Source organism: Eleginops maclovinus, chromosome 1 (assembly GCF_036324505.1).
Source record: "Eleginops maclovinus isolate JMC-PN-2008 ecotype Puerto Natales chromosome 1, JC_Emac_rtc_rv5, whole genome shotgun sequence".
Taxonomy (NCBI): Eukaryota; Metazoa; Chordata; class Actinopteri; order Perciformes; family Eleginopidae; genus Eleginops; species Eleginops maclovinus.
In genome coordinates this window covers 11,166,810-11,185,228 of record NC_086349.1, presented here as the reverse complement: position 1 = coordinate 11,185,228, position 18,419 = coordinate 11,166,810, and the positions used below count along the sequence as shown (strand labels likewise).

The following is an 18,419-nucleotide window of genomic DNA, read 5'->3' as shown; positions in this document are numbered from 1 at the left end:
TAGCCAGTGGCGTAAAGTGGCCCCATTCAGAATTCCTCCAACCATACATCCATCCACCTTGCTTAGAGCAGGCCCACCTTCAAACTCAGCCTTCGTTTTGATTTCACTTCCACATCTTTATACTATTTTACTGGCCTTTGTTGTGACACTTTTGCAATTAAAAGTATCTTTCTACAGAAAGAAAGAATATAAACTTGTGGAAAATGATTCCAAACAGCTGTGTGGTTGTTCCCGTCACAGGAAGAGCCTCGAGAACATTTTGGCTCGATGACACACTTGTTGACTCACAAGGTGAACACTGGCATGGAAATAATTAATGCAAACATGTAATGACTCCAGTTGGACACCAGATGACGCCCTTGAGCTGTTTGCAGCCAATCAATCCAATTTCAGTTGTCAACAAACAGAAGGAACCTGTAGAAAAGTGTACAAAGATAACATTTTTTAAAAATGTTTTAAACATGAGCTTCGTGGGAATTAAATTAAAACGACATGTACGGGTCCAATTCAAACTCTACCTAACATTTTAAATGCCTTTGATGGAAATCTTGCCATTTTATGTAGCCAAACCGGATTATTAAGTGATCAAGCGACACAGAAACACCATCTTAATTTAAATATTAAAGATGCTTATCTGTGAATGGATGCTTCTGCAGATGCAAGCCCCTACATGCTTCGTATAATTGTCATTTGGGATGATTGATTGACACTTACCTGTGGTGACGTAGGCGGCGGGGCTTAATAGGCGCCTGCAAACAGAAGAGGAAGTGAGTGAGTAAGAAGAAATAGTGACAGAGTGCAGCGGAGGACTATTTCTGCTACTAAAAGCCGCACTTCTCCACGCTCCAGACAGCAGCCCTCTGAGGACGGACGGAGACGGTCAATCATTGAATAAGAAGGCTGGTGTTTGTATGGTCACCTTGCACAGGTAAGACAGCCTGTTCACAATCTCAGTGTTTGCTGAACTGCGTTTCACCTCGCTGTTATGATCCATGGGAATGTGAGGCAGACATTTTTTTCTCCCACCCTAATCCTTTTTACAGGCAGCGAAGTTATTTGACAATCGGAGTGTGACTGAACAGAAAGAGCAAGCAACCTTGTATATTTCTCTTTAGGCGCGACTGTATTTAAAAACTGCTGTTAAAGCTTTGACTTTATGTTGTGAATGTATGTAATATTGACACTGATGAAATATTAATGGTGACTGAATAATAACTTTATTACACCTGAGATATAGGCTGCTCTTTGCGCAGGTTATGGGTATTAATTAGGCAGAAAGTGTGAATAAGTTTCTGTGGCGCACAGATTTGCTGTTTTGTCTGGACAAGTGCAGTGTAGGACTGAGTGGTGAGTCACGGGTTGAGTCCCTTGATATGAGTTTTAGGACTGAGACCCAACCGTCTGACTAGGATTGTGTGACTTGGGAATTGGATTAAAGGTTCTGTTCTCTGATGGGAAGAGATCTTGGAGCCCCACTGTAGGTCACTGGTGGTATTTTAGGGTCATCAAGACAAGAGAGACTTGTATCACTCCTGCTGATTTCTCATGTTTCCATTTAAGGGGCTGGTTTGTACATGTTGGCTGCATGTAGTTTGAACTTCTCCAGCAAGTCAACTCATTTTACCCTCCTCCTCAGACTCCTTCCATGTTGTAGGTGCTGAAGAGCTCTATAGACCGGAACGTGGGAGGCACCATGTCTGACAGCCAGTCAGACAGCTGCATGGGCCACCAGGCCCCTCTAATTCTGGAGAGCGTCTTCTCCACAGAACTCCATATATCTGAGCCTGGAGATGATTGCTACCAGTCACAAAGCTCCCCGACACCCCAATCTGAAACTCCCCAACCTCAGGAAGATGTAGTAGACAGGCTGGTGGTGCCTCAGCAGGTTGTTTTGAGCACCCAGAGTCCTGCAGCACGGAAGGTTGGCAAAAACCAGCTCATCCCCAAGAATTTGGCCAGCCGGCATAAGGTCCGCCACCACACCACCGTGGTGACGTTCCCTGTGGGACTGGAAAACTCCACCAGTGTGACCCGGAGCCGCCACTCAACTCAGGGGCCAGATTTGTCCTGGGAGGATTATGACAGTGATGGAGACGGCTTTGCTTTGAGGAGGAACCGCAGGAACAAGTCATACAGAGCGGCTGTGACCAGCCTGGACATTGAAGCCATGGCGTCGGGACAGGGGACTGCATCCACGCTGAAACCTGTCAAAGAGGACAGAGCAGCCAGTCCTAGTCCAGCTCGCAGCCCTGGGCGCAAGGTACACAGGGAGAGGGGTTTGGGGTCAAAGTATTGTACTATGTCCCTTTTATCATAAACTCATTTCATGGAATTTATCTTGTAAAAAATACTGTAGAAAGTAAATTATGATTATTGTAATAGAGGACTAGCAGAAACAACATTCTAGATGAAAGTGCCAAGTTTGATGCCAGTTATGTTCTTTACTTTAAGACAGAGTATAGCTGATTCAGTTTTGTTTTTCCAATATCCTCATATGTCACAGTCAGCATACCCATTACCATTGGCAGTGACTTCTGTCCAATTCTCCTTTAGTCATAGTAATGTTTCCGTCTTCCCACAACTGTTTCCTATCTTCCACACCAGTGCATGTGGGGAAAGTCCCCAGGAGTTTAACAGGAGCATAATTTAAAAAATGTCTTCATTTTGGGATTAAAAGAAGTGCTGAAGAGAATATGAGATTTTTGAGGAAAAAAGTTCTAATAAAAACCCAGTGCTATTGAGACGCATGCATTCCACAGTGTTCAACTCTTCACTGCTGTCTCCCCTTTAGAGAACCCTGGGGAGAAAGAGGAACCAGAACAAGCGTGGGTCCTTCAAAGATGGTATGTTCACTAATGTGTCACACTGTACATTTCTCTAATTTTGCTATGAGAACAAAAATAGGTTGGAAATAGTAAAGCTGTTAGGTGTTTTTGGTGATGTACTGTATGTGTTCTCAATTCAAAATGTAAAAACAAAAACTGAGCTTGATAACTGGATGCAATACAGTCTGTGTCATAGCTTAGAAAAGATCCCTTGAGGCAACAGGAGAGGACAGAACAGGAAATCCTTCACTCTGAATGTTCCCAGCATGCTAAATGTCAGATAGCTGGGTTTTGTTGAATGTTGAAACTTAACGCTTTACCTTCAACACACTGCCACTTCTGCTGTTTTGCTTTGAGTAGTTTTTGATGAAGGATTGGTCATCTTAGAAAAACAAGTGGACCAATTTCCATCTCAAATCATCATCAGCTTCACATCCACATTATACACTGTGAGAATAAAACCTGTGACCTTTCACTAACTAACACCCACTGCTGGCATAAATCTGCATTTAAATCTAACTACCCATCAGCTTTGGTCCTCACCTCCCACGCTGTAATTCGCAAAGTTACTCTTTGTCATATTAAACACTTAACAAAATAAAGAATTTTATCTAAATTCAAAGCACCTGACAGATTTATGGCTGAATTACATCAACATCATTCATGCAATAGCCTCTTGTGGGAGAAATGTCTCAGTTAAGAAGTCATGTTCTGTATTTTCACCCTTTCAAACTATGCTTTTTTGGAATTTGCCGTGTTTTTCCTGCTTCTCTAATCATGAAAATAGCTTTTTGCATGACTTTAAATTGTGATATAATGCACACTAAGACTTAACTTGAGTGTTTGTTGATGATGGTGTGATCCTCAGCTACACCGCGCCTCTACCAGGAGATCCGAGAGCGAGGGCTGCACTCCACTAACCAGGACGAGCTGCTGGACGACTTTGTGGTGGTGGAGCCTCCCGTGGAGGACCAGGGCATCGTGGTGAAGAGCTACCGGCCAGTACAGCTCACATGGAGCCAGCTGCCACAGGTCAACACCCCCCACTGCACTGACAAACAAAATACACATTAAGGGAGTCAAAGAAGGCTGATTACAAGTCTGTTTATTTGTTTGCTCTAGATGTCAGAATACCCACTAAGCTTGTCAGACAGGATAGAAACTTGACAATTTCACCATTTTCTAAATGAGCTTAATCTCAAATATACAGCGGCATGAAAAGTTTAAGATTGTTTTTCTTGTATCTCTTACAAAGGTGAGGGACACGGATATCCTGACATTGATCTCACCTCAGGAGAGAAAGAGACAAGAGGTAAGTGTGTTTGTGTGTGGGTTCAGGTATGCATTTAAAGTATGCCTAAAGAATTGTCACAAAAAGAGAAAAGAAAGTTCATATAAGAGTACAAATACAGACAATTCTATAAACAATATGCTAGACATAGAACACATACTTTGGGTGTCAAAAGGCAGTTATATTTCATCACAAAATAGGTTTCAAGGTTTTATTGGTCATATGCACAGCATATACAACGTATATGTTGGCAATGAAAATCTTATATCCCATGCTCCTCCAACAACTCAACATACATGGTGCAAATAACATAAATAAAATTGTGCAAAAAGAGAGAAGAATATTTACAATAACAACAATAAGGATTTAAGGATGTGAAATATATACATATGTGGAATACATTGAAAGTATTTAAATACTTTACACTGTTGAATGAGGAGGTATGGACAGATGCATATATTACGTATAAACAGATGTATATGGCAGATATGTATAATATATAGATATGTGTACTATAACCAGATATGTATGGCAGATGTGTATAATATATATATATATGTATATGTGTACTATAAACAGATATGTATGGCAGATGTGTATAATATATATATATATATATATATATATATATATGTATGTGTGTGTACTATAAACAGATGTGAGTAGACATTCACAGAGCTCAGGAGTTCAGCAGTCTTATAGCCTGTGGTATAAAACTGTCCCTGAGTCTGGTGGTCTTGGTCCGGATGCTTATGGAAAGCAAACAACACAGACTGGCACCGTTTCTGCAGTGTAAAACTATCTGAGGGTGGATTTCCCCTTCAGTCTAACAACAGATGTGTCAATATCAAAGGTCCACCCTGTGTGCACTGCAGGTCCTGAATAAAGCCACACCCTGCCCGTGTGATCGCACTCAGTCCGTCTGCTGAGCAGGTGCTCGTCTCACTCTGTACCTTTAGTCCCTTAATGTCTAGCCTTAGAACTTGAGTACTTGACTTTACTGTTACTTTAACGGGCATAAAATCATTTTGTTAAAGTTCAGGGCTAACTGAAATGAACTAAACATACTGCTTTTCTAGTGGACATGTTGTTAAATCAGGAAAATGGAAGCAGGAAAACAAATCTCCCCACTATTTTTCAGACAGAGCAGAGCTTTACCAGGTCAACCCGACAGACTATCGTTTACTGCTATTTCTGGGAAACATCAACATTAATGTTGGTGTAAGAGTTTTCGAGATATGTGTTCTGGATTTAGCTTAGCTGATGCCCTTTGGTCCTGTCTGAAGGCACTTAACTTTTACAGGAGGTGATGTGTCATCAACACATCACGGCTCAACTATTAAATCCTGACCACAAACAACAGAGGTTACCTCAGCCCTCCATTTCAATGTATTCATACATACTGTCACACAGTAAAAACTACCTTGAATACTGCTACTATATTCAACCACTGCTGATGTTTTGAACTCTGCTGTTGTATGCAGCTGAAGTCCTTCGATAATCAAGTCTCAGTTCATTCTAAAACATGTACGATTTTTAGGAAACTTGAAATACAATTTTAGATTCACCATTGTGCTCCAATATTCACAAACTAGATAAACATATGTCACAGAGGAGAGCAGAGATAAGGATTTTCCACCATTGATAAAGAACCTTAAAGACCAGAAAGCATTTTGTCCACAGCATATGGATTATTTTGTGTAAGATGCATGACTGTTGCACGTTCTGATTTGATTGTAAATCTTACATTTGACTGTATTAGGATCTCGTTCAAATGAATTATGGGAAAAGTAGGAAATCTAAAAATGACCCAGAATTGCCAAAATTGAAGTAAATCAAAACAGTGGTTAACAGTTTGAGCAGAAAGAAGGTACAATTTGTATTGTTTGTAGATCCATCACATGCTTATTTCCCTACATATATGGTCTTCCTACAGGCCATTTTCGAGATCATCACATCAGAGCATTCGTATCTGCACAGCCTGGGCATCCTGGTGCGTCACTTTAAGAATAGTGAACCTCTGAAGAAAACAATGACAGCCACAGAACACCATCACCTCTTCTCCAACATCTCTGTTATTCACCAAGTCAGCAAAAGGTGGGCACAACATGGGCTTACTGTTCTGTGTGTGTGAGTGTGTGTGGTGGAAAACCAATGCTAGGGGAGGCTTACTGCCAAAAAAAAAAAGGTTCTGATGATGTTATCAGTGTGTGAAGCGGTGTAATGGACTGATTATCTGTATACAGTATCTACAGATGTTAAAAAGTGCTGCACATTGAGTTCTTTGTCACACAGTTAATGGTTTTTCCCACTGAAATGTTCTTTCAAGCAGAACATTAGATGATTTAAAGTTTCAGGTAGAGTATTTGACCTCAGTATGTTTCTGTATCCTGTAGGCCCCATCAACGTGTTGAAACACGCTAGCCAAACAGGTTCTGCTGCCTTCGCTACTCTTCCCGGCCTTTAAAGTGTTAATGTACCTGAGAGTGGCCTGTGTTGCTGTGTGCATTGTTGGCTACATTATTTTGAATGGAAATAGATCCAGTTTGAGCAGAAAGAAAATAACTATCCTTCTATCTTTAATCCTCTAGTTCTACAACTCCAAGTAAAACAACTAGACTAGTGAAACTAGAAGGCAAAAAGTGTCCCACTATGCTATGTGATCTGACTCGCAGTGTCTGTGTGTGAATGTTTGTGAATCGTTCCTTAGTTTGCTTCCTGGGTTGGGCTGCTTTCCAGGTGTCATTTTACTACTTTTTGTTAGAAAGGTCCTCGGCAAGGGTTGGGCTGTAAGTCATGTATCCTTTTCTAATAATGCCGATGATGGAAAGCCTTTACAATGCTTACAGACAGAAAGCTTCACTTGGATATTATAGTGGAGTAGTGTTTAGTATTTTAGTGCATTGACAGCATGAGACTATCAGCCTGTGTGCTTTCAGGGTTTTTCAGAAGTGCACATTTTTTAGAATCCAGTGAGTTAAATGAAGAAGGACGTCTTTTGTTTTCAGAATTTCCGGCTTGAATAACTTCTTCATGTGATACAACACAAACCTTACTAAACATTACTTTTAGACTTGATATCATCTTAGATTGTGTACATTTCAATATGGCTTGCATGTGGTCTTTTCCTGGTTGCATTGCGGTAAAATTGTTTAAACTTTAAAAACTGTGCACGTTATTGTATCATTCAAAAATCTCATATTTTTACTACTAATCGTTGTCGTATTGATATTAGGGTATTTTTTTTTTTCTATATCTCCTAGCCCTAACAAAAACTAAAGTAGTATACAGTACAACACCACCTTTTAGTTTTTACAAAGTCAGATGGAACCTTATAACCTAAAGGTGACTTTGTATTGTAACTTCCTATTAGACTGTTATACCTGTTTTAGAATGTTGCTACAACAAAATGAGACACAGTATTGATCACATTAAGTTGTGCCCTTGAGCAGCTGTGTGTAACCTGCTCAGGTAATTATTCTGTGGGAGGGAACACACAGTATTTTCACTTCTTTACTAACCTCCACCTCTCTCTCTCCATTTTCAGGTTTTTTGAGGATCTTGAACGGCGTCACTATGACAACCCAGTGATCAGGGACATTAGCGATATAGTTCAGAACCACGCTGCCCACCACTTTGAGCCCTACATCGTGTACTGCTCCAACGAGACCTTCCAGCAGAGGACGCTGCAGAAGCTGCTGTGAGGGGTGCAACAAACTGTAACCGCTGAGTTTTTGCTGTATAGTCAGAATGAGCTGAACTTCCCTTTTTATGTTTCCATCTATAGGACCACTAACACTGCGTTCAAAGACACCCTGAAGAAGATTGAAGGGAGCAGTGAATGTGGAGCCCTGCCCATGATCTCTTTCCTCATCCTTCCCATGCAGCGAGTCACCAGACTGCCACTGCTGCTGGACGTCAGTTTAACATTCGCTTACTTAATGAGTGACATATTTGAAGACAGTGTAGGAGCTTGAGAGCCACTATAGCTATTTCTTCTTTCTTTTTAAGTTTGTATTCACCACATTATCACCCTGCCACACATTTATGCATCATAGAGACATTTTTGACGGTAATATATCCACATTACTATATGGGCATCTACACTAGGGTTAATGTAACATAATGGATGGTTTTGAGTTGTATGTTAACAGGTAGTTTTGCCCACAGCAAATTAATCAGTGGTATGTTAAAGGTTTCATAACTGTGGTTTCTCCTCACAGACAATCTGCCAGAAAACTCCAGACAAGACGGCGGAGTACTTCGCTGCTGTCTGGTCGCTGCATGCCATCAGCAAGGTACAGTAGAGATGTTGTGAATTTGTTTATTTTGGTTTGTGATTATCATTGATGTTTGATTGTTATTTCAATAGTTGGTCGCTAGCTGCAATGATGGAGCTCAGCGAATGGAGAGAACAGAGCAGATGTACACCATGCAGAAACTGATGGACTTTGGTAAAATCAAAGTAAGTTGTGTTTCTGCAACAAAACATCTTCAAAGAAAAGAAACATATTGGAACTTGAACAAGCTTTGTATCATTTCCTCATCCAGTTATGATGAATGATGGAGATTCAGTTTTCTAATCTGCGCCGCTAACTATTGTGTGTCCCCCCCACGCAGCCATTTCCTCTGGTGTCGTCGTCGCGGTGGCTGAAGAAGCGTGGTGAGCTGGCCCTCTGCAGCGAGGAGCTCAGCATCTGGAGGGCATTCAGCAACCGGAGCTACTACCTGTTTCTCTTCAATGACGTATTGATTGTCACAAAAAAGAAGAGGTCAGTGGGAATCAAATACACAGAGTACTCTATGCACACGTCTGAAATAATAATTAGAGGAAAGAAACTGACAGACAGATATATCCTAACATAATTTATATAAATTCATGCAAATCTGTGCAGATGTTTTCCAGTAGGACTGTCAGGATTACTCTTGCTTCATGATAAATTGGTACAGAATTAATTTTAATGAACAATATTAATTTCATTTTATGACTATTTCATGCCACAAGACAATATAATTGCATAACAATGCATGTTCACTTTTTATTTCTTAACAAAATTCAGACATTTGAAAGGGAATTTGTAATAAATTAAAAATTAAGAAAATAAAACTACACAACAATAACTACACAGGAGTTGTGGATAATAAGTCTATAATGTTATGAAAATGAGAAACCTATTCTCCAGCGTGTTTTAATTTTAATAGGATCATTTGATATTCATTCAGCCTCCTATAATAAAACACTAGGACAGGAAGTGATGTAATCGATATGTAAAGCTTCCTTCACACTTCTAATTGCTCTCACTTTAGATTAAAAAAAAGAGACCAGTTTCTAAAATGCAGACTGAGACCATATTTTGAAGCATTTCATGAGCTTTGTGTTTCTCCTGCCGGGCCCTGTGGACACTGACTGGGTCCAGCTGCAGGCAGGCAGGGAACATAAGGAACCGAGTGGAATGAGTGGAAGGGGACAGAGAAAGGAGAGAGCATGGATGTTGTGCGTGCATACTTGAGATTCTTCAATCTTGCATTCAGCGTGTCAGCTCGACAGACTGCAGCTCACTGTTTTGAGTTAGGGAGAAACAAAACAATGTCAGCACCGAGGAAGACGCTTCCCACAACACTGCAGTCATTTTCAGCTTATTAAGTAGAGACTGTGAGCTAGTCTTCAGGTGATAATAGCTAGGAAATGCTATACGCATATAGTCAAGGAATGTAGTTTGAATGTGTTAATAGTACATGCATACTTTTTTAAATATCTGCTAGGGCTTAGCTATGTACAAACATTTAAATTCACATTATAGATGTGGATGATCCTGCAAATTTATAAGGAAATATGTGTCAAATAAATGTGTTTTTTCAGTGAGGAGAGCTTTGTGGTGATGGACTATGCCACTTTGGAGAATGTAGAGGTGGAGGTGGTAGAGGATCCAGAAGGACGAATGTCTCCACCCTCCAAAAACAGCTCTAGCCACTATCTTTCCTTCAAGCTGCTGATGAGCAAGAACAGCGACGGCAGAGCGGAGCAGATCTCCCTGGTGGCGGAGTCCAGGTACAGCCACTATCCTCTCCCATCAGCCAAGAACTGTACATAATAAGTGCTGCTGTTAACCCTATATCTTTGAAATTTGAGGTTTAAGTATTAGGAGTATTTACAGGTATTATTTAATAATTAGGTCTGGAGAGGGAATATCTGGTCACAAACTGGCTCTTACATATATGCAAATACAATTTTGCTTGCATTAAATATTGGTAGATATGATAAAGGTGGCAAACTATATTGATTATTTAGTTTTATATCACATTCTCATGCTATCATGGCTCATGAAAATCCCTAAGGCAACCATGTCTGATGTTTTGTGCTTGTCTCCCTCTACTGACTGAAGTTTTACTTGCAACTTAAAATGCTCATTTTCATAAAGAACTCATAAAGATCTGATTTTTTTGTGTTATCAGATGAACAATACGTTAAACATATTTAACAGTATGTTTTATCTCTGTTTCCAAGGGTGGATCGAGCACGTTGGATAGTTGCTCTCACAGAACACAAGCAGGCAGAAGTCTTCACTTGCAAAGATGGTCAGTCAGCACGTTTTGTTTACCAAGGGAGGATTACCTTTGGAACACAGCATTCCTTAAGCCTAGCCAGTTTCAGTGTTTGAAAAGTGGCAAATAGTAAAAATCTGTTTCTTACCTTTCATGAGTAAGTTATTAATTGATCTTGTCTCTCCAGAGATTTAAACTATTAACTAAAATGTTTGATCTATTTGAATCCTGACTCAGGGTTTACAAGGTTCTTACAATGTAGTATATTTACATAAAAAGCATAATTACTCCCATTTGACTCTCACTCTGCATATATGAAACAGATGCCGGCTTATTTAATCCTACACTATGTGCCAAATGTGACTTGGACATCCACAGAACCATTTTAACACAGAACAGATGTGAAGCAATCATTCAGAATTATCCATATTGGTCTACAGTGTCCTTTTATGTCTGAAGGCAAATGCTCAGAATTTTGGATATATAACTACAATTTTTAATTAAATAAACAGTCAGTGAGCACAGACCAATGATAACTGCACTATTAAGAAAAGTGTGTATCTACTCTATGAATCAGATCTGTTCCTAAATGTAATGGGTCCTTCCTTGGCCCATGCTAAATCTTCCAAGTTGCACAAACATCTGGTCAAACCAAACTGAAAACCTAAACTCCTTAAAGAATGAATACTTTGTTTATAGATCTACAAGCCCATTTGATATTCGGTTACTTGCATATTTTAAACAAACCTTCACAATCACCATTCACGGTGGCTGTTTGTCTGTAGTTTAACATGAGTGTTTCAGTCCTTCATATCTGATTTCACGATCAAAGGGTGTGTCATTCCAAGGTCCATTGTACATTCCAGGAAGTGATGTACTGTAGACATCTAGATACGTATCTAACATTGTTTTCAGAGTACAAACAATATGGTTTTAAGTTCGTATCCACAAAATAGTCATTTGTCTTGATTACTCAACATGTTATCTTTTAACCTTTTCTTAAACGGGAAACAAAAAATCAAACAATTGAGAAACACCTTGATGATTTGAAGATGGATTCAATAACAGCAAACTTAATCAAAACATCTTTTCACAGAATCTTGTACAAACAATGCAGTAAAATACATTTTCCTTTTGTCAGTAGTTTGCTAACTACTCCTTAAACACATGCATTTTCCCTGAGCCTTACGATTTAGAAAAACGTCAGGACTCGCAGACGTGTAGATCGCCTGTGAAAGCTTGAGGCTGTTTATGTGTTTTTTAAATGGTATGGTTTTTAGTGTAAATGCATGTTTGAGAATTAGTATACAAATGACCGATATACAATACTAGGATTTCAGTGCACAAGTTGTGATAGTGTGTAAATCAGGTTATAAGGGTTTACTGTTTTTAACATAAGAAGGTAATTTATGCTGATGAAGCATTATGTTAGGTCTCCAAGAGCCATGAACAATATGCTATAACACAAGGACTTTAAATACAGGAAAATGTGATGTACATTCAACAAAAGGCTTTGATTTTGTTAAATCACATTGCATTATGGGAATGTGTTTCAGGTCTTCCACAGTACGAGGCCAACAAATCTTACATGCCAAAGGAGCTGGATGAGTTGGGGCTGAAACAAGCGGAGCTTGTCATCTTGTTGCAGAAAGAGGAAGGTGAGTGTGTGCACATACTCGCATAGCATCATCATTTTCAGACCTCCGTGCTCATCAGTGAGCCTGATACTACAATTCATATAAAAACTTGGAAGAGTGCTCAGATGGTAACTTTGAACTGTCTGCTCTTCCTAGCATGGTGCTATGGGGAGAGAATGCGCGATGGAGTGAGAGGCTGGTTTCCTGCTACCTGTGCCACAGAGATCACGGACCCCATGGCCATTGAAAACAACATGCAACGCATGAAGCGCCTGCGCAAAGAGACCAATGTTTGAAAGATGGACAAAATAACTACATTAGAAGAAGTTCAGATATTTAAGACTGCATAGCTTCTGTTTCCTCATGAACAGTCCGTATACTACATGCTGAAAGCTGTTAACCGGGATATGAAAAGCTAAAATAATAGCGACTTATGTTGTCCTGGTTCCAAGGTGGTCTAGGTTGAATACAGTGTGACCATGAGGGTCCCAGGTTAATTCCAGCAAGTTTCATGTTACCCTTACTATCAGACTGTCCAAGCCAATTATTTTAAAATATGATCTTCAGGTTGAATTGACAGTGAAATCTCAAGCTGACTGTTTAAAGGTGTTCTTGTTCACCTTGTATGTATGCAACCATTAAAGAAAGGACTTCAGTAGGACTTACCACTTGTACAGCACAACCCTTTTATTTGATTTAAATTTAAGACCTACCTGCTTTCCTAAACAATTAACCTGAGATGCAGCCTGGAATTTTGATTGATAAATCTGAGGGCACCAACGGTTATCTCGAATGTCTACATAGACTGTAGTATGAGCTTGCATGCAAAAAACATTCCGGTATGACCTAAACTTTGCTGAGTGCCATCACCTAACATGTTGGGGAACTCGATATAGTACTAAATGTGGGTTGCATTACTTGTATCATTGTGATGGTGCAACATGTGTGTGGGTTTCTTTGTTAATGTAATATTAAATGTGACTACAGGGTTATCAGTTTATGTAAAAAAACATTTACAAATATAAGTGCAGTTTATGACACTGCGTTGTTGTATCATTCTTTTGTCTGAAGGTATCGATATTTGAAATGCTAACACACTCCTAACCTAACCCCGTAATGTGTAACATGAAGCTAAATTAAGTTGGTCGATGTTTAGAGCCCATATACTTGAAATATAAGAATAAATCAAACACTTGAGACAATTGTCCTGGTTTCTGGACTTTTATTTGAGCTTGCATTTTGTTAAAATGTTTGAATACATAAAAAGTTATTTAAAAATGTCAAACTGACCAGATATCAAATTCTATTTTTTCTTTAAAAACCATTTGGTGTAAAAACTTAGGACAGATTTAGAAAAACATTTGCTGTTTCCCCAAAACTTTTTGTAGCTGTCACATAAAAATAATGGAAAAAAAAAACAAGTCTGCATAGATTCTGCAGGCAATCGGTGGTAATCTGGTCAAATGCATGGTGCAAGCTTGTGACGATCGTCAAGTCAAATCTTTATTGCTCAGATCTTGTTTGATGTTTCTTCTTGTTGACAAAAAAACTGAAAAGAAGAAAAATAGTAGATTAGTTGATTGTTCATCAGTATGCCGTTTTTCAGATAGCAGAGAATGAATCAAAGCCTAAAGTTGCTGCTATGTAGTGAGGGCTCTATGGTGCCCAGAGGTTATCTTTTGATTCTACACTAAATCAACTTAACGTCAACTTTCCTGGTATTTAATGTTGGCTTTTATTTGAGAGACTATAAACTCACCCGGACGATGGAAAAAGATGGTAGGTGCCGGTGGGCAGGTTCTTTCCTACTCAGCCCCACCCTGCTGGGCCTCGGGAGCGGACGTTTTCTCTGCAGGTGGGTCACCTCCTGTCTTGGCCTCCTTGGTTTCCGGGCCGGGTTTGTCGCCAGCCTGTGGGCGTCTGCGGCGGTAGTTGAAGTTACGGCGGTAGCGACGCTGACGGGGCTGTTGGTTTTGACCACCTTCTTCGCCGCCCTGATTCTCCTTGTCCTCCTCGCCGTCCCGCACCGGTCTGGGACGGGGTGGACCCCTGAAGTGAAGAGGCAAATGTTACTTTGATGAATTATACATTAACTCATAACTCGAAAAATAAATGTACATAAACAAAATTTGAATGCACAGCTGCAATTTGAGGTTAGGCTTCAATAAAGGGAGAGCTTTTCCATCCAAAACAGGTGGCATTTCTTTTTTTAAGAGGTCAATTGAAATTGAAATTTTAAATTGAGACAGTTCATGGCTTTACTCTCCCGTTGTTAAAGCATTTCATCAATGAAGCCAACACGCAAACCTTGGGCTGAACCTTGGTCGGAAGCCTCTGTAGTAGCTCTGCCTCGCTGGTTTGTTGCCTTGATCAGGACCTCCCTGGCTCTCGTCGCCCTCGCCTCCCTGAAATCAAAAAAGGTCAAACCACTTACAGGCAGCTTTTATCAACGCCAACGCTGGGCTAACTGAATATTTGTTGTGTAGAGTACAGGCCTTTGTAATGAAACTGGCCAGATTTCCATTTAATGTTGAGGCTGATAGAAAAACATCAGGTAGCTCCAGCATAGCTGAGATTATTTTGGTAAATTTGCACATATTGGCCAGACCCCCGATACACCAAGATTCTTTGCTCACAACCACGTGAATGTTGAAATGAGAGGGTGTTGTGTATGACATCAACATATCAAGTGTCCCGAGTGGGACTGCTGGGTGCCTGCTTCAGGATGAAGCCCTGTGACGGCGTACCTCAAGCATTTCTCCACGTGGTGCGTTGGTGTACGGGGGCCGGCGGCCGTAGCGTCTACGTACAAAGTATGGAGGGTAGCGCCGTCTGCCAGGATAAGCGGGTCTGCGCTGCTGTGGCTGGGATTCTCCTTCAGGGGCGCTGTCTCCCCCATCTCGGTTGCCTTTTTCACGACTTCCGTTGCTCGGCTCACCCTCTCCGTCACTCTGGTAGTTGTCTGGATATTCTCCAGCGCGAGGAGGGCCCCTTCTTCGGGGATAGCGCCTGAAGCGGTTCCGGTCAGCAGCGTACTTACTTCCCTGGACTGCACTGCCTCCGGGACCGGTGACATTTGCTGCCTCTGCTCCCTTTTGGAAAAAAGAAAATGGAATAACCAAAATCACAATCTAGGAAAATAATTTATAAAGAATGTAAAAGCTGAATACTAAAATCATGCATTAGAGCATAGCCAAAATTCTTAAACAAAGCTAGGCTTACCTTTTCTCCCTCAACTACGTCAAACTCCACAGTTTCTCCATCTCCAACACTGCGAAGGTATTTTCTCGGGTTGTTCTTTTTGATGGCTGTCTAAAAATCATGAAAGGTTCAGTTGTTAGATTTTATATTAATGATAATTTAAAATTATAATTTAATGATCGTTTAAGAAACACTACCTAAAACTTACCTGGTGTACAAAAACGTCCTCTTTTGTATCATTCCTAAAAGATAAAAAAGGAAGAAACCCCTCAGTTACTTGAAGTTAGCAGTGTCTCGCTACATAAAGCAACACTGTATCTGCTTAGGGTTAAGTACTATGCAACAACAGCCTGGAGACAAGCAGACAAATGGTCTGGTCAGCTCTGTAAGCAAATCAAAGCCATAATAGGATTGAGAGTGTTCCTTCACACAAGAGATAATATCAGGGTCTTTAGGACATTGGGATAGGGGTGGAGTCTACTTACCTATTGATGAAACCATATCCATTCCTGACGTTGAACCATTTGACTGTACCCAAGACTTTAGTTGCTGCAATGAAGCACAAAAAAACCCCCACAATTATTAACAATGCTATAGTAAGATATTTTACAATGTGAACATACTCCGAGTGTAAATGCAGTGCACCAAACATGCCAATTCCTGTTTCACAGGACCTCTACCAACGAGTAACAGTAAGGAATCAAATAACGACAGATGCAAAAAAACTAATGGCCAAATAATGTAGGAGTTATATTTAACTACCAACTGTCAATCTTTTTATAGATGGTGATACTTGTGCGTGTTTTGTGCCAGCTGCACTTGGTGTGAGGTATGAACCCAGAGCATTATGACCCAGAAATGACTGTGCGATTTTTAACATGCAGAACTTCAAATGTCTCAGTCAAATGATAAGTGCTTCTGTTTTATAAATGGTGAAATATAGCATTTCAAAATATATGTGCAACATAAACTAGAAGCTAGCACGTTGAATTACTACAGACCTACTGCCCCATTTTTAATCCGCACTGCTCAGTATGTGAGCGTTCACACGTGGTAGAGTCGCACCCGGATACGTTAGCAAGAAGCAAGCCCAGCTGGCTGGTTAGCATAGTTGCTAACAGGGTCTCAACCATGTGCTTGGATTAAAGCCAGCAAGCGGAAACTACTGTAGCACACCATATACCATCTATTTAAACCAAACCATACGGTTGACTACAAATAAATATGGCGGTGTTATGGTAGTTTATGTTTTTCATTGAACAGGCTACTTAATGTCCCAAAAAAATCCGTGGAATCCTGCGGCGGACATTTTGGGTTCCTCTTCAGCCATGTAAATAGCTAATGTAGCTTCGTTAGCCGACGAGCTAACGCTGCCATCCTGATAAGTAGGTAACTCTAGGCCCCTGCATTTGAGCGAAATTCGACAAACGTTGAGTTATATTCCAATGTAGTTATTAACCATACTGGCTATGATCAGCTTGCCAGGTCACGTTGGCCAACAGTTTGCTGATGTATTATGTCATTGTATGAGAGAAATCCACCAACACGGAACCATCCCTTTCGTGTGAACAAAGGGACGGCCAGGAGCTAACGTTAGCTTGCTTTCTACGACAGTAGTCGTGGCCGGCTAAATTAGCATTACGAAATAACTTCGTGTGCCTCCATGATGCTTGATATTATCGCTGGCGTATAACGCTGTAACGTCTCGACGTCAACTGATTTTGCCTGATTTTTTTTGTTAGGAATGGCACTAACGTTGGCGTGGAGACAAGGAGTCCTTAAACAACCTCAATGGTCGTTCCTGTGGCGACCAGTCGGCAACATATATTTCTGAGGCGGCTGTATGAGGTTAGAAGGCCGGTGATCAGGAGAGATTAACCGGTTGAAATGGAGGATTACATCTAAAATCACTGTTCTGGTCTAAAATTAATGTCAGTTTTGACAACACTTCATTGTATTTAATCAGCTATTTAATGGATTACCAAGCGTTGGATATGTACACCTAGCTTTTATAACCAACGACCTATATTCCAAACTGTCATTTTTTGTTTGTCAGGACCAACATCTCTCTTCTAAACAGCAAACATATTTGGTTTCCCTTGATATAGAAAAACTGCTCATCGTCAATATCACATTTAAACACTAACGTTTCTTTAACATACATTTGACAGGTTGTACATAATCAGTATAAATAAATAAAAAATGCTATTTGCAGAAAATAACGTGTGTATCTGCAGATTTCCCGCATGACAGTTAATGGCTTTATTAGAATGTTAGCGTGGTTTTTCAACTATAAACGGAGGCAGTGATCGGTTGGTAACGTTTGCAACTGCCGCTTTTGCGCATTGCCTCTACGGTGTCCCAAACCACGTTAGCTAACTAGCTCATTTCCAGTCTTACCGATGACCTTCTTATCCCCCGCGGAAGCTTCGGCTGCCGGGCTGGATGGGCTCTCCGCATCGGCAGCGGCATCAGGCGGCTGCTGTGTCTCGGCCTCGCTGCTCATGGTTACTACTGGTTGGTAATGGCTTCTGCCGGCGGCGGCTCTCTGCTATGTTTCCCGGTGCTAGATGGTAACCTGGGCCGGCGGTGGTGGGGGCTACTGCCTTGGGGCTCTCTGCTTTCCTCTTTCCGCTCCCGTTGCCGATCGAACTGGGCAGAATGAGATGGTGTGCGGGGGAATGTTCCTGCTCAGGGACCCGCCCAACTGGTTTTGCATTGGCTACTTACAACTCAACTCGTTTCTGTTGGCCGAAGCAACTGTCAATAACGGTTGAGGAGAATGTGATTGGCTAAAGGAGAATGTACCTGTCCCTTCTCACCGCCCCACAGTGATGTCAAAGCCAGACAAGTCGGACAGATAACCGTGACACTTTTGGAACAGAGTGTCTGCAGGGCTGATGGTCTTTTTACCGGATTTTT

The 18,419-nt window shown here is 40.8% G+C and overlaps 2 protein-coding genes across 6 annotated transcripts; one reads left to right on the top strand and one right to left on the bottom strand.

Moving 5' to 3' along the window:
- The first annotated feature begins 785 nt into the window (after positions 1-785).
- arhgef16 (Rho guanine nucleotide exchange factor (GEF) 16) lies at positions 786-13,498 on the top strand. Of its 2 annotated transcripts, none has more exons than XM_063896406.1 (15): positions 786-928; positions 1,655-2,260; positions 2,792-2,843; positions 3,694-3,857; positions 4,081-4,137; positions 6,053-6,213; positions 7,664-7,816; positions 7,904-8,033; positions 8,340-8,414; positions 8,489-8,581; positions 8,737-8,888; positions 9,977-10,165; positions 10,622-10,692; positions 12,216-12,317; positions 12,453-13,498. In XM_063896406.1, the coding sequence occupies exons 2-15, from the start codon at positions 1,694-1,696 to the stop codon at positions 12,590-12,592; spliced, it is 2,106 nt and encodes a 701-aa protein (XP_063752476.1). In that variant the 5' UTR covers positions 786-928; positions 1,655-1,693; the 3' UTR covers positions 12,593-13,498. The 2 variants fall into 2 exon arrangements, with proteins under 2 accessions (XP_063752476.1, XP_063752410.1); XM_063896340.1 differs by having other exon boundaries at positions 1,637-2,260.
- On the bottom strand, positions 13,499-18,170 carry ybx1 (Y box binding protein 1). 4 transcript variants are annotated; one of them, XM_063896520.1, is made up of 8 exons: positions 17,898-18,170; positions 15,983-16,046; positions 15,706-15,739; positions 15,519-15,608; positions 15,044-15,388; positions 14,604-14,701; positions 14,056-14,345; positions 13,499-13,845 (listed from the first exon to the last, which is right to left on the bottom strand). In XM_063896520.1, the coding sequence occupies exons 1-7, from the start codon at positions 18,001-18,003 to the stop codon at positions 14,102-14,104; spliced, it is 981 nt and encodes a 326-aa protein (XP_063752590.1). In that variant the 5' UTR covers positions 18,004-18,170; the 3' UTR covers positions 13,499-13,845; positions 14,056-14,101. The 4 variants fall into 4 exon arrangements, with proteins under 4 accessions (XP_063752590.1, XP_063752669.1, XP_063752745.1 ...); XM_063896599.1 differs by having other exon boundaries at positions 14,616-14,701; XM_063896675.1 differs by having other exon boundaries at positions 15,107-15,388; positions 17,898-18,169.
- Between the last annotated feature and the right edge of the window lie 249 nt (positions 18,171-18,419).